At 54.5% G+C, this 13,181-nt stretch overlaps 1 protein-coding gene across 3 annotated transcripts; it reads left to right on the top strand.

Annotated features, from left to right (window-relative positions):
* Positions 1 to 1,472: 1,472 nt before the first annotated feature.
* GAL3ST3 (galactose-3-O-sulfotransferase 3) lies at positions 1,473 to 12,147 on the top strand. Of its 3 annotated transcripts, none has more exons than XM_070782432.1 (3): positions 1,473 to 1,669; positions 5,208 to 5,441; positions 10,458 to 12,147. In XM_070782432.1, exons 2-3 carry the CDS (start codon positions 5,320 to 5,322, stop codon positions 11,617 to 11,619), a joined length of 1,284 nt encoding a protein of 427 aa, XP_070638533.1. In that variant the 5' UTR covers positions 1,473 to 1,669; positions 5,208 to 5,319; the 3' UTR covers positions 11,620 to 12,147. The 3 variants fall into 3 exon arrangements, with proteins under 3 accessions (XP_070638533.1, XP_070638534.1, XP_070638532.1); XM_070782433.1 differs by having other exon boundaries at positions 1,473 to 1,675; positions 10,498 to 12,147; XM_070782431.1 differs by having other exon boundaries at positions 1,473 to 1,675.
* The last annotated feature ends 1,034 nt before the right edge of the window (positions 12,148 to 13,181 follow it).

Below are 13,181 nucleotides of genomic sequence, written 5' to 3'. Positions count from 1 at the left end.
GAAATTCTCTTTGCTCCTGCCCAAACCTAAACCCTCCCCCTTTTCATCACTACCATCATCCCAGTCTCCTGACACTCCCAGAGGAGATGCCAAACCCAGAAAGGACAGAAGAAAGAACAGCAGTGGCCCCCAGCCCTCCAGCTTGTCAGCCCACTCAGGCAGAACCATTCCTGATACAAAGGAAATGTTTTTCTGCTTACTGTAACTGGAGAGCCACTGGCAGGTCATCTGAGGCCAGAGGCCCCAAGGCATATGTATGTGCTAGGGAAGAACTTGGGGGTCTCTGAGGCAGGATAAACTAAGGGCTGATGGGTGAGGATGCAGTGTGACCAGGGCTAGAAAGGGACAGGGCAGACGGGGGGGTTCATTTGATGATAACAGCCTTGGGACCTGGGCAGGATATGACCTTCTTCCAGTTGTGCAGAAGGGAAGACAGGGGCAGAGAGAAACTGACATCCCCAAGGGACCAAATGGATCACAAGCAGTTCTCTTGACTCTGAGATTCCCCATTCCCTTCTCCTGCTTAGTAAGGACCCTCACACAACACCTATGTATCTGTGTGGGTCTAGGATGGAATCCAGCCCCTTCCAGCCCCAGCTTTGGGTGGCTGCCTCAGCTCCAGGATTCTGGCCACACCAGGCCCAGATGGCAGTAGAAAGCAGGGGTTTGTGAGAACCATGTAACACAATGTGGGGCTCTGGGTGTCTGGGAGGACTCAGCTTCCAGGTGGTTGGAGCAGAGGACTAAGAAGGCAGTAGAAAAGCCAGGACCGTTCTCACAGAGGCTTCACATGGGTCATCTCTGCAGCCTCAGAACAGCTCCACAAACAGCTCCCTATAGTATAGCTGGAAGCAACCAGGTCCAGGGAGTTGCCTCTTAACCCTAGAATTTAAGTTCACCCCAGGTTGAACTTGAGTTCCCTGATTCCCAGCACAAAATGCCAGGCAGGGGTCCCGGGTCCACGAAAGCTCTGGCCGGGAATAAGTGGATCCAGACTCCTGGTGCAGAGGAGGAGAGGGTCAGCGGCAGATTGGAAGGGAAGGGATCCCCAGGGGTGTGAGTACAGATGGAACCAGACCCCAGGCGGGAAGGTATTTCTCTGTGGGAGGTGCAAAGAGGAGAAGGGGGTGGACGGAAAGCATGTGGGGACTTGTGCATGTACCTGTGTCTCTAATTCCCCTAGGACCGACCTGCCAAGGGTGACCAGTGGGGGCCCGAGAACACCCAGCAAGGCTGGAGTGCCCAGACACCTTCCAGGCCTTAGTTTCCCCTTCCGTAGAGGGAGGGCAAGCAGCTGACCACCCTGGCGTCCAGACTCTGCCAGACTGCCCAGGGAAGATGCCGGTATTCGAAGACGCCCCTGGAAGAGAGTCCCGCGGGGGACCCCCTCCTCTTCCCACTCTGCCCCTCCCCCTCCCCTGCTCTCCGGCCCCCGCCCCCGCCCCGCCTCCGCCTCCGGTGTGCGATGGGGGGCGGGCAGCGGGCTGAGCCAAGAGCAGTGGAGCTGGGCCGACGCTGCCACCTGATCCCATCCAAGTGCGGAGAGGCCAGCGAGCGACCAGCACTCTGCGCGCTGGGCCCCCAGCGCCCTCGGACCCTCAGCGGATTTCGCCGCAAGGTCTGGGGAGATAGCGGCGACCCCCCTCCACGCGGGTCCCGGCAGAGTCCGGTCAGCGTGAGTACTGCAGCGGCCAGCCTGGGGCTGGAGGGGCGGGGGTGGACCGGACCTGAATGAGGGATGCCGGCTGGGGCGGGAGAGTGTCTTGGGGGTCGGCGCCTGAAGAGCATGAGGGAGGGGGGCTCTTGGCCCCTGGCAGAGCAGGAGAGGAATGGGTGAGAGCGCGACGCTGGCCTATCCCTTACTGGGGACCAGATCTTAGTGACCCGATCCCTGGGGAGGTTGGCATGCAATTGAGGGAGTGGGGGCTGGGAGAGTGGGGGACAGTGATGGACAGAGGAGGATGAAGAGAAATCAGAGGCAGGGAGGAGGTGGCCGTGGATGACAGGCAGAGGGGGCTGGGGGGGCGGGGAAGACCTGGCGAAGGCTGGTGGGAAGAAAGGAAGGAAAAGAGGGAGCTGGAAAGACATTTCATCTCCTGGGCCACTAGTGTGCAGCCCTCTCTGCCCTTGGCCCCTTCCCCCTCAGTGCAGTGCAGGGGGCAATTGCCCTCTTCACCTGCGGTGCCATCCTCAGTAAAGAGGCAGTCTCCAGGTCACCCGAGGGTCAGGTCCAGGTGGTGGGGGTCAGGGCGCCCTCCTCCTCCAAGGGCATCCATCTCAGCCCTAGAGCCCCCAGGGAGCGAGCAGAGGGCTTGTGTGGGAGTGGGTGGGCATCCAGACCAGTTTTCAAAGCTTTGGCCAGCCAAGCCATTTCTTCTTTGGTTCCCTGGAGAAAGGAAAGCAATTTGCAAAACCGGGCGGCAGCCTGCGGTAGATTGTTCTGACTAAAATTAGCACTGATTTTCTCACGAGCCCAGGCACCCTGACTTGTCTGGGACACGACTTAGGGAAACTCTTATCGGAGAAGACACAGGGGAGGCTGGGAGAAGTCTGAAGCATGTGAGAGGCAGGAGCCAGGGCCCTTGCTCTCAGTTCTGATCCCAGCAGGCTGCCACCCACCCCCACTGACCTAGGGGTTACCGAGGGAAACCGAGAGCCCCAGGCGGCCCCCTTCCTGGGTGCCGGAGGCCTGACCCTGTGTCCACAACAGGCATCGCGGAGTGAACTTGCCAAGCGAAGGGGCACCCTCCTCCAGCACCCTCTCTCGGGACCTGGAATGTTTAGCCTGGCTGAGTGCCCAACCAGAGGAGACAGGATTACTGCTTTTAAATACCTGAAGGTCTGTCATGGAGAAAAAACTTAAACAGGGTTCCTGTGGCCTAGTAGGGCAGCATGAGCAACTCCCAGTGTGGAAGGTGGAAGGGGACAAGCCGAGGAGGGCGCGACCAGCAGTAGGCTGAGTCCAGCTGTCCCAGAAAGAACTTTTGAAACAGCCGAGGCTGCTCAGAAACGAACCAGGCAGTATCTGCAGGCAGCGAGCCTCCAGTCATGGGCGGGGAACATGCAGAAGCTGCTGCCTACCTTGGAGGACTGGCATCCAGGGAGTTCTTAAGCGGATGATACCCTGTACCCGGTAGGCCGCAGACTGGCTGGCTCCCCAGGGCTAGGCCATGGCAGGGAGTGGGATGGAGGGCACCACCAAGCACCCCATCACCTTTCTCCCTATGGCCTGGTTGAAGCATCTCCCGGGCAAAGTCCCACGGGAGCTGTCCCCAGTCTTGACCTCCTGGGCTAACCTGGAGTCTCTGAAAAATAGACTGGTTTCAGCATCTTAGAATGTATGTAATCTTGGATTGTAGCTCCTGAGTGTATGTACTTTAATGTATGTTTCTTCACCGTTTTCTACTGTTTTAGTAAATGAACCATTTAATTTCTATTGCCAAAAAAAAAAAAAGGCTGGTTTCAGTGAGTTGAGCAAAGATAGGAATTGGTGGTCCTCCATGTGGCCCCAGTGAGAAATTCCTGTCTGGTCACCAAGTCCTCTCTGCAGGATAAGTGACAGGGGAGAAGGTGTGTGTCCTGAGAGAGCTCTGACTCCCTCGTGCCTCGCATGGGCAGTGCCAGCCCTCCTCCGCCCCAGCAATCCTTAAAGACGGGGATCTTAGGCTTTCTCTGCTGTGCCCTTGGTTGCCCTCTGTGGCTGGGTGCTTCACATCTCTTGGCTCCGGGAGGATTAACTCTGTCTGCAGGCTGGTGGAGGAAACCAGGTGAGGGGCCTGGAGAGAAGGGAAAGGCATAACCAGGACATCTTTACACCCCAACAAGCTTTAGTGTAATCCAGGATTAATTAGGGGGAGGGGGCGCTAAAGGAGAAGGATGGGAAGCCAGGCCCAGGGGAAGGTCATGGTCAAAGAATTTTCACATTACTTCAACCCTCCCGAGACTGAGGTGTCCTAGTTCCACACGCATGCACATGCCCAGAAGGTTCCAGGCTCCCTCTTCCCTTTGGAGAGGGGTGCATGTGAGGATGAAGCCAAACCCGAACCTGGAGACGGAGGCCCCTGAGACAGAGACCCCCACCCTCACCGGGGGACAGGCATTGCCACTGAAGCTGACTTTCCACTGAAGCTGCCAAGGGTCAGGGTGCCCTTGAGCTAACACATTTATGCGGGGACAGGTGACAGGCCAGACACCAGGCCTCCTCCAGCCTCTCGCTTCTGCTGCTCAGCTGGGATGGAGGCCACCTTCCCCTGGAGAATCTCTGTAGGGCAATGAGCAGGAACCCCCCTGTATTCCCCTCCCAACTCCCAGGTGGCCACCCTCTTCCTTGGCCAGGTGCCTCTCACTGCCATCAGCCGACGGGGCAGCCAGGGTTTCAGGTGTCTGGGGATGGAATTCAGATAGGGTTCCAGGATCTCAAGTCCTTCCTTTCTTTCCCTCATGGATCAGAGGTATGCAGAATTGCAGAGTCTGGGGCAGGGATGGGGAAATCAGTTCTCTGTGGAAGCGGCACACAAGCTGTCTAAGGGCATGGACTCTGGAGCTGGAAGTATCTGGAACCAGATCAGAATCCAGATCCTGCTAATACCAGCTGTGCGACCCAGATAAGTGACACCAGCCCTTAGAGCCTCAGTTTCCTTGTCTGTAAAATGGGAACACCTGTTAGGGCTGCAGCGAGGATTAGATGGAATTAAGTGTGCAGTCGTGTAATACACATAATAAGCCTCTTTCTCATATCAGAGACTCAAGAAGGTGAAGACCTGGTCAGCGTTTCTGAGGAGCTCAATGTCTGGGGAGTCAAGACTAACCCCTGGCTGAAGAAGCAGTCAGGCAAGGAGTCCTATAGGAGAGGAAACCCTGAACTGAGACTTCTGGGCTAAGCCAGGCGCTGGTGCTAAGACCGACATAAATGGCCACGAGACAAAGACGAATTAAGGGCAGGCAGAGAAGCAGAGACCTGGCTCAAGGGAGGGAGTGGCTATAGCCTGAAGGGCTGGCCAGACCCCAGAGCCTGTAATTCCACCCAAGACTGAGTTATCTGGAGCACCGTGGAGATAGGGTCATGGTAACAGGAGGTAGGAATCTGATCTTCCCTGGCCTCTCTGCGCACCCCACCCTTCGTAGCGCTCATTTGCAACAGTCCTGTTGGGGCTCGGCGCCCATCTCCTCTGCCCGCTACAAACCTGTTTTCCTCCTTCTCCTGCCAGGCCTCACAGGAACACTGGCCCTGCTACCGGAGCCCCAGGAGCCCCCATGAGTCCCGGCGAAGGGAGTCCTGGATAGTGAGGCCCTGGCTGATCCAGGGGTGGGTACCCCATCATGCCGCCCATTTTCCAGCGCCTGCAGCAGGCCACCAAGATGAGCCGTAGGAAAATCCTGCTGCTGGTGCTAGGATGCAGCACCTTAAGCCTCCTCATCCACCAGGGGGCGCAGCTCAGCTGGTAAGGGGCGGGGTCTCGGTGAGGGGGCGGGGCCAGGGAATTGCCTTCCTCCAGAGCTCGGCGGCCGGGTTAGCGGATGGGAGCTCTCCTCGCTTCTCGTTCCTTAAACCTGACCGGAGTCCATCTTCTGCTGGGCTTTGCTCTTTCCTGTGTTCTCAAAGCGCTTTCCTACATTCTTTTTAGATCCACACAACCTTCCTGGGAAGGACTTCACTGAAAGTGTTGTGTGTAATGGATGTGGATGTGAAAGTCGCTCAGTCGTGTCCAACATTTTGCGACCCCATGGACTGTAGTCTGTGGATTTCTCCAGGCCAGAATACTGGAGTGGGTAGCCTTTCCCTTCTCCAGGGCATCTTCCCACCCAGGGATCGAACCCAGGTCTCCCACATTGCAGGCGGATACTTTACCAGCTGAGCCACAAGGGAAGCCCAAGAATACTGGAGTGGGAATAGAATACTATCCCTTCTCCAGCAGATCTTCCCGACCCAAGAATCAAACTGGTCTCATGCATTGCAGGTGGATTCTTTACCAACTGAGCTGTCAGGAAAGCCCTGAGTGTGTAAGCTGAGATTCTATTCCAGCCCGAGTCTTTCCCTTGCCATCACTTCTGAGTACCTGGTGGATGGGAGGCAGAGAGGTTGAATATCCTACAAAGTGAAAAAGAACTTTAAGATCAAAAACAGAAGTGGGTAACTCCATATAAACTGCACTTAAGAACTTTATTATGGGTAAGTTACATACAGGCAGGAAGGATCTAGTAGATGGAGGATCCAGAGGCATTCACAGTGGCATGGAAAGGGGTACAGAGAGATTTAAAGGGGGCAAAAGCTAAAAACAGAATGTGACTACACAGGAGTACATCCCCATGGATAGACAGGCAGTGGTGTCCTCCACCCCAGAGTGGGGGGTTGGGGGTTTTGTGGCCATTAACTATCTGCATCAGCAAAAGGCAGTCTTGCAGTTTTCACATGGGATGAAGGCAAGGATCAAGTCTGACAGGGAATTTACCTGGCTTGAGTGCACTTATGAGTAAGCTAAAGCGCAGTTGCACAGAAAAGGAAGGGTGTAGTGCTGCGGGCCTGTGATGGAATCAGTGTACTTCAGCCACACACTCCCAGAGGACTGCAAACAACTTCACACTACTAGTTTTCTGGGCAAGTCTCCTCACTTCTCTGAGCCCGTGTGCTCATCTAGAAAATGACAGTGACACTATGTGTGACCCTGCCAGTCACCCTGACACAGGATACAATGTGATGATGAATAGGAGCCCTGACCCTGCTCCTGGCTCACTTCGTGAACCAAATAAATCCCTGCGCCCCCCTCAGGACCTGTTTGCCATTCTCTACATGGTCATCCATGAGAACAGTGTGAATGGGCCCAGTCCCTCCTGCCAGATGCCTTTCTGGTCTTATGGAGCATCTGTGTAGACATCCTGAACCCAAACCAGAAAGGGAATCTCACTAGCATCCTCAAGGCTGCTTAGAGTTGCCCTTGTTGCCTGATGCTTGCTGCTGCTGCTGCTGCTAAGTCGATTCAGTCGTGTCAGACTCTGTGCGACCCGAAACGGCAGCCCACCCGTCCCTGTGATTCTCCAGGCAAGAACACTGGAGTGTGTTGCCATTTCCTTCTCCAATGCATGAAAGTGAAAACTGAAAGTGAAGTCGCGCAGTCGTGTCCGACTCTTAGTGACCCCATGGACTGCAGCCTACCAGGCTCCTCCGTCCATGGGATTTTCCAGGCAGGAGTACTGGAGTGGGGTGCCACTGCCTTCTCCATGGTAGAAAAGAAACAGGAGAGTGACTCAAAGTCTGGAGTGAACTTACAGGTCACCTAGAACACCCTTGTTTCAAGGACAAGGAGACAGAAATCAAAGTTTCATGAAGGCTAGGATTATGTTTTTTATACTATTATATTTCTGGAGCCTAGAACAGTTCCTAGCACACAGTAAATTAGTAGATGCTTAAGCAAACAAAAAAACTACCTGAATGAATGAATGAGGTTCCAGAGGACTTGATGGGATCATGTAACAAGTTGCTTCAGAGTCCCTGCCACTCATCTACAATGTGAGGAGCCTGTTGTTCAGTCGCTAAGTAACGTCCAACTCTTTGCGACCCCGTGGAATGCAGCACGCCAGGCTTCCCTGTCCTTCACTATCTCCCATAGTTTGCTCAAACTCATGTCCATTGAGTTGGTGACACTATCCAACCATCTCATCCTCTGTTGCCTTCTCCTGCCCTCAATCCTTCCCAGCATCAGGGTCTTTCCAATGAAATGAAGAGCCAGTGGGAAGATAAAAATGAGAAAGACAACAGACAGCAAGAGGATTTGGCGATTTTATCTGAGGTTCTGGACTTACAGAAATGATGTTCCTCCTCCTGTTCTTCAGTTTGTACACCTGTAAAGTGGAATTCCTCAAGGGTCCCCAAGGGCCTTTGTCCCTGTATTATTTTATTTTGCTTTTTGAAAACACTAAGGGTTTACTTGCTTGGCTGTGCTGGCCTTCGTGCTGCACACAGGCTTCCTCTAGTTGCAGCGCACAGGCTTCTGGTTGAGGTGGCTTCTCTGGTTGCAGAACACTGGCTCTAGGTGTGCAGGCTTCAGTGGTTGTGGCTCGGGGGCTCTAGAGCACAGGCCTGGCAGTCGTGGCACAGGGGCTTAGTTGCTTAGCAGCATGTGGGATCTTCCCAGGCAAGGGATCGAACCTGTGTCCCCTGCATTGGCAGCCAGATTCTTAACCACTGGACCAGCAGGGGAATGGCTGTCCTTGTATTATTTTTTATGGGTAACCAAATACCACAAAACTTAAGAGGCTGAAAACATCAAACATTTATTATCTCACTCCTGTGGGTGAGGAATTCAGGCTTGCCCTAGCTGGATGCCTCTGGTTCGAGGCCTTTCACAGAGTTGCAGTCAAGCTGGTGGTTGGAGAAGGCAGTTTAATATGAAGCCCTGATTGGAACGGCTCCCCTTACAAGCTCCTGTATGTGGTTGCTGGGGGAGGCTTCAGTTCTTCAAGCAGGTTGATGATGGACTGAGGGCCTGGCTCCTTGGGGACTGCTGTTCCCACCTGGTACCTCACCCTCACCCCCTGCATGAGTTACCCTACAGACAGTGAGAGAACGACACCAAGACAGTGCCATAATCTTTTTATAATGTAATCTCACAAGTCACACCCCACCAGTTCTGCCCTATTCTAAATACCTGCCTGCCAGTCTTTAGCTGGATGTTATGTAGCTACTAAGTAAAAAGTAAAAGTAAAAAGTCACTCAGTCGTGTCCGACTCTTTGCAACCCCGTGGACTATAGCCTATCAGGCTCCTCAGTCCATGGGATTCTCCAGGTAAGGATACTGGAGTGGGTTGCTATTTCCTTCTCCAGGGGAGAAGTTACTGCTGCTGCTAAGTCACTTCAGTCGTGTCCGACTCTGCGACCCCATAGACGGCAGCCCACCAGGTTCCCCCATCCCTGGGATTCTCCAGGCAAGAACACTGGAGTGGGTTGCCAATTCCTTCTCCAATGCATGAAAATGAAAAGTGAAAGTGAAGTCGCTCAGTCGTGTCTGACTCTTAGTGACCCCATGGACTGCAGCCTACTATGCTCCTCCATCCATGGGATTTTCCAGGCAAGAGTACTGGAGTGGGGTGCCATTGCCTTCTCCAGGAGAAGTTACTAGCAGTCTGTTAATGAAAGAAAGGAATGTCTCAAAAATCAGAGAATGGCACCAGGCCCCTCACCCACAGGATGTATTCTGAGATAATCTTGGCACCAGGAGAGTCATCCCAGGGCATAAAACGATTGATTTGAATCTTGTAGAAACGCAGATTCAGTTCAGTTCAGTCATTCAGTCATGTCCGACTCTTTGTGACTCCATGAACCGCAACATGCCAGCCCTCCCTGTCCATCACCAATTCCCGGAGTTTACACAAACTCATGTCCATCAAGTCAGTGATGCTATCCAACCATCTCTTCCTCTCTCGTCCCCTTCTCCTCCTGCCCTCAATCTTCCCCAGCATCAGGGTCTTTCCCAAGGAGTCAGTTCTTTGCATCAGGTGGCCAAAGTATTGGAGTTTCAGCTTCCACATCTGTCCTACCAATGAACACCCAGGACTGATCTCCTTTAGGATGGACTGGTTGGACTTCCTTGCAGTCCAAGGGACTCTCAAGAGTCTTCTCCAACACCAAGTTCAAAAGCATCAATTCTTCAGCGCTCAGCTTTCTTTATAGTCCAACTCTCACATCCATACATGACTACTGGAAAAACAATAATTTCATTTACACAGATTAGGAGAACAATGTCTGAGTATAACAAACTGGTTTGTCAAGTCAGTTCTGAGCCTAAATCTGAGCTTTTAGGCGGCACCAACTTGAAGATAGAGTCTAGAGTAAATGCGTAGTGCGTTAACATAGCTTAAGACAAACATTTCCATTAAAAAATGCATTGGTTAGCTTAAGATTTAAGAAATGTTAAGTTCAGGTGGAACCAGGTGTCATTATGGCAACAAGGTATTTTAAGAGAAACCTCTTTTTAACTTAGTATAGAGAAGGGGAAAAAATGTAACACTACTTGGTTTCCTCCTGCTGCTTAAAGTGAAAGTGAAGTTCAGTCCTGTTCAACTCTTTGTGACCCCATAGACTGTAGCTTACCAGGCTCCTCCGTCCATGGGATTTTCCAGGCAAGAATACTGGAGTGGGTTGCCATTTTCTTCTCCAGGGGACCTTCCTGACCCAGGGATCGAATCCGGTCTCCCACATTGTAGGCAGACACTAGAGAGATTAAAAATATATATATATCTGACACTTGCAGCCTATTTCCTCCGTTTGGAGACCCTTGGCCTTCCTGCCTGTTACCCTTTCACAGGGACTCCCTGGGGGTGGTCATCTTAGATGCCCGTACCATGCGTGTGTGTACTGTTTCGTGGGTAAAGCCCTGGGCCCATCCCCAGCATCCTTGGGGAGAGGCCAGGTCAAGCGGCACCCTTCTCACACCCTCCTCCCTGCACACCCCGGGGCCCTGCAGGTACCCCAAGCTGTTCCCTCTGAGCTGCCCGCCTCTGCAGGACTCTCCGCCGCGCCCCAAGCACATGACCGTGGCCTTTCTGAAGACGCACAAGACTGCGGGCACGACGGTGCAGAACATCCTGTTCCGTTTCGCCGAGCGCCACAACCTGACGGTGGCCCTGCCGCACCCGAGCTGCGAGCATCAGTTCTGCTACCCGCGTAACTTCTCGGCGCACTTCGTGCACCCGGCCACGCGGCCGCCGCACGTGCTGGCCAGCCACCTGCGCTTCGACCGCGCGGAGCTGCAGCGCCTCATGCCGCCCGGCACCGTCTACGTCACCATCCTGCGCGAGCCGGCCGCCATGTTCGAGTCGCTCTTCAGCTACTACAACCAGTACTGCCCCGCCTTCCGGCGCGTGCCCAACGCGTCGCTCGAGGCCTTCCTGCGCGCGCCCGAGGCCTACTACCGCGCGGGCGAGCACTTCGCCATGTTCGCGCACAACACCCTGGCCTACGACCTGGGAGGCGACAACGAGCGCAGCCCCCGCGACGACGACGCCTACCTGGCGGGCCTCATCCGCCAGGTGGAGGAGGTCTTCTCGCTCGTCATGATCGCCGAGTACTTCGACGAGTCGCTCGTGCTGCTGCGGCGCCTGCTGGCCTGGGACCTGGACGACGTGCTCTACGCCAGGCTCAACGCGCGCGCCGCCAGCTCGCGCCTCGCCGCCATCCCCGCGGCGCTCGCGCAGGCAGCGCGCGCCTGGAACGCGCTCGACGCCGGCCTCTACGACCACTTCAACGCCACCTTCTGGCGCCGCGTGGCGAGTGCTGGCCGCGCCTGCGTGGAGCGCGAGGCGCGCGAGTTGCGCGAGGCCCGAGAGCGCCTGCTGCGGCGTTGCTTTGGCGACGAGCCGGTGTTGCGGCCCGCGGCCCAGATCCGCACCAAGCAGCTGCAGCCGTGGCAGCCCAGCCGCAAGGTGGACATCATGGGCTACGACCTGCCCAGCGGCCGCGCCGGTCCAGCCACCGAGGCCTGCCTCAAGCTGGCCATGCCTGAGGTGCAGTACTCAAGCTACCTGCTGCGCAAGCAGAAGCGCCGAGGAGGCATGCGCCTCCGGCCCGAACCGGTCCTAGACAACCCCCCTCCTCGGCCCATCCGGGCGCTGCGCCCAGGCCACTGAGCTCCCGGTGGGAATCTGGCTCCTGACCTGCCCACCAGGCTCTCTCCTAGGGCTGCCTCTGGGTCCCACCGCCTCAGGGCCCTTTCTCCCGAGAGGGGCTGCAGCAGTAAGTGGAGGCGCATCTCCCTGTTTGAGCCCAGCTCCCAGGAAGGTGTAGGCCCAATCGAACCCCGGGCCACTCTCTCCTTTGTCCTGACTGGTTGGTGGCTTTGCCAAGAGATTTAAGGCCCATTCAGAACTGCCCACCCTGCCTTCTTAAGGGGATTGAGGATCCCCCCACCTATCTTTTCCAAGTGGATGAGTCCATGCCACAGAGAGGGACTGAGCTCTGGGAAAGGCTACTCTGCCTGTCAGCGTCCCCGGCTCTTGCTCTTCCTGCCAGGGGTCAGGCCCCCACACTGTCCGTCTTCCAGGTTCCACCCTCCTAACAGACCTAAGCTGCTCCCAGACCCCCAGAACCAAAAGTTCTTGGGGTGGGCCTTTTGTTTGGTTGGTTTTCCTTTTTTAAATAAAATATTTTAAAATGTGCATGTTGTATGTCAGTCATTAAAAGCCAGTTCCCCCCTCTTTGAGGATGAGGCAGATGCCTAAGGATAGATGTGGCTGTTACCATGAGAATGGGGACCCAGTGAAACCGAGCAGGATCTTGTGGGGCTCCTGGACATAAAAGCCATTCCATGTCTCCTGTTTCTTGTTTGAAGCAGCAGACTCCAGCCTCCATGACCTTCCCTGAGTTCCAAAGGGCAGATTTCAACAGTTGCTCATCAAACAAGATAGAGGATGCAGAGACAAGAGAGGAGCAGCAGCCTGGGGGCAGGGTCCTGGTTCTACCTCAAGGGATACCATTATGTGTATCTTTTGAGCTCTTTATAGAATTAAAGGCTTCCCAGGTGGCTCAGAGGTTAAAGCATCTGCCCGCAATGCGGGAGACCTGGGTTCGATCCCTGGATCGGGAAGATCCTTTGGAGAAGGAAATGGCAACCCACTCTAGTATTCTTGCCTGGAGAATCCCATGGACGGAGGAGCCTGGTGGGCTACAGTCCACGGGGTCGCAAAGAGTCAGACATGACTGAGCGACTTCACTTGCACTTTCTATAGAATTAAAACCTCCAATAAATGGCAGCTATCAGCATTCTTCATTCCAGAGAAGACCACCTGAGGCCAGATTAAAGACCAGAGAAATCTCTCAAGAGACTGTTGTTCAGTCGCTAAGTCCTGTCTGGCTCTTTTCATGACTGCAGCACACCAGGCTCCTGTGTCCTCCACTATCTCAGGAGTTTGCTCAAATTCAAATGCATTAAGACAGTGATGCTATCTAACCATCTTATTCTCTGCCACCCCTTTCTCCTTTTGCGTACAATCTTTCGCAGCTTCAGGGTCTTTTCCAGTGAGTCAGCTCTTTGAATCAAGTGGCCAAACTCTTGGAGCTTCAGTGACAGTCCTTCCAATGAATATTCAAGTTGATTTCCTTTAGGACTGACTGGTTTGATCTCCTTGCAGTCCAAGAGTCTCTCAAGAGTCTTCTCCAACACCGTAATTGGAAAGCATCAATTCTTCAGCAC

This window comes from Bos indicus, chromosome 29, assembly GCF_029378745.1.
Source record: "Bos indicus isolate NIAB-ARS_2022 breed Sahiwal x Tharparkar chromosome 29, NIAB-ARS_B.indTharparkar_mat_pri_1.0, whole genome shotgun sequence".
NCBI classification, from domain to species: domain Eukaryota; kingdom Metazoa; phylum Chordata; class Mammalia; order Artiodactyla; family Bovidae; genus Bos; species Bos indicus.
The sequence above is the reverse complement of the archived record's forward strand: the minus strand, read 5'-3'. Positions and strand labels throughout refer to the sequence as shown.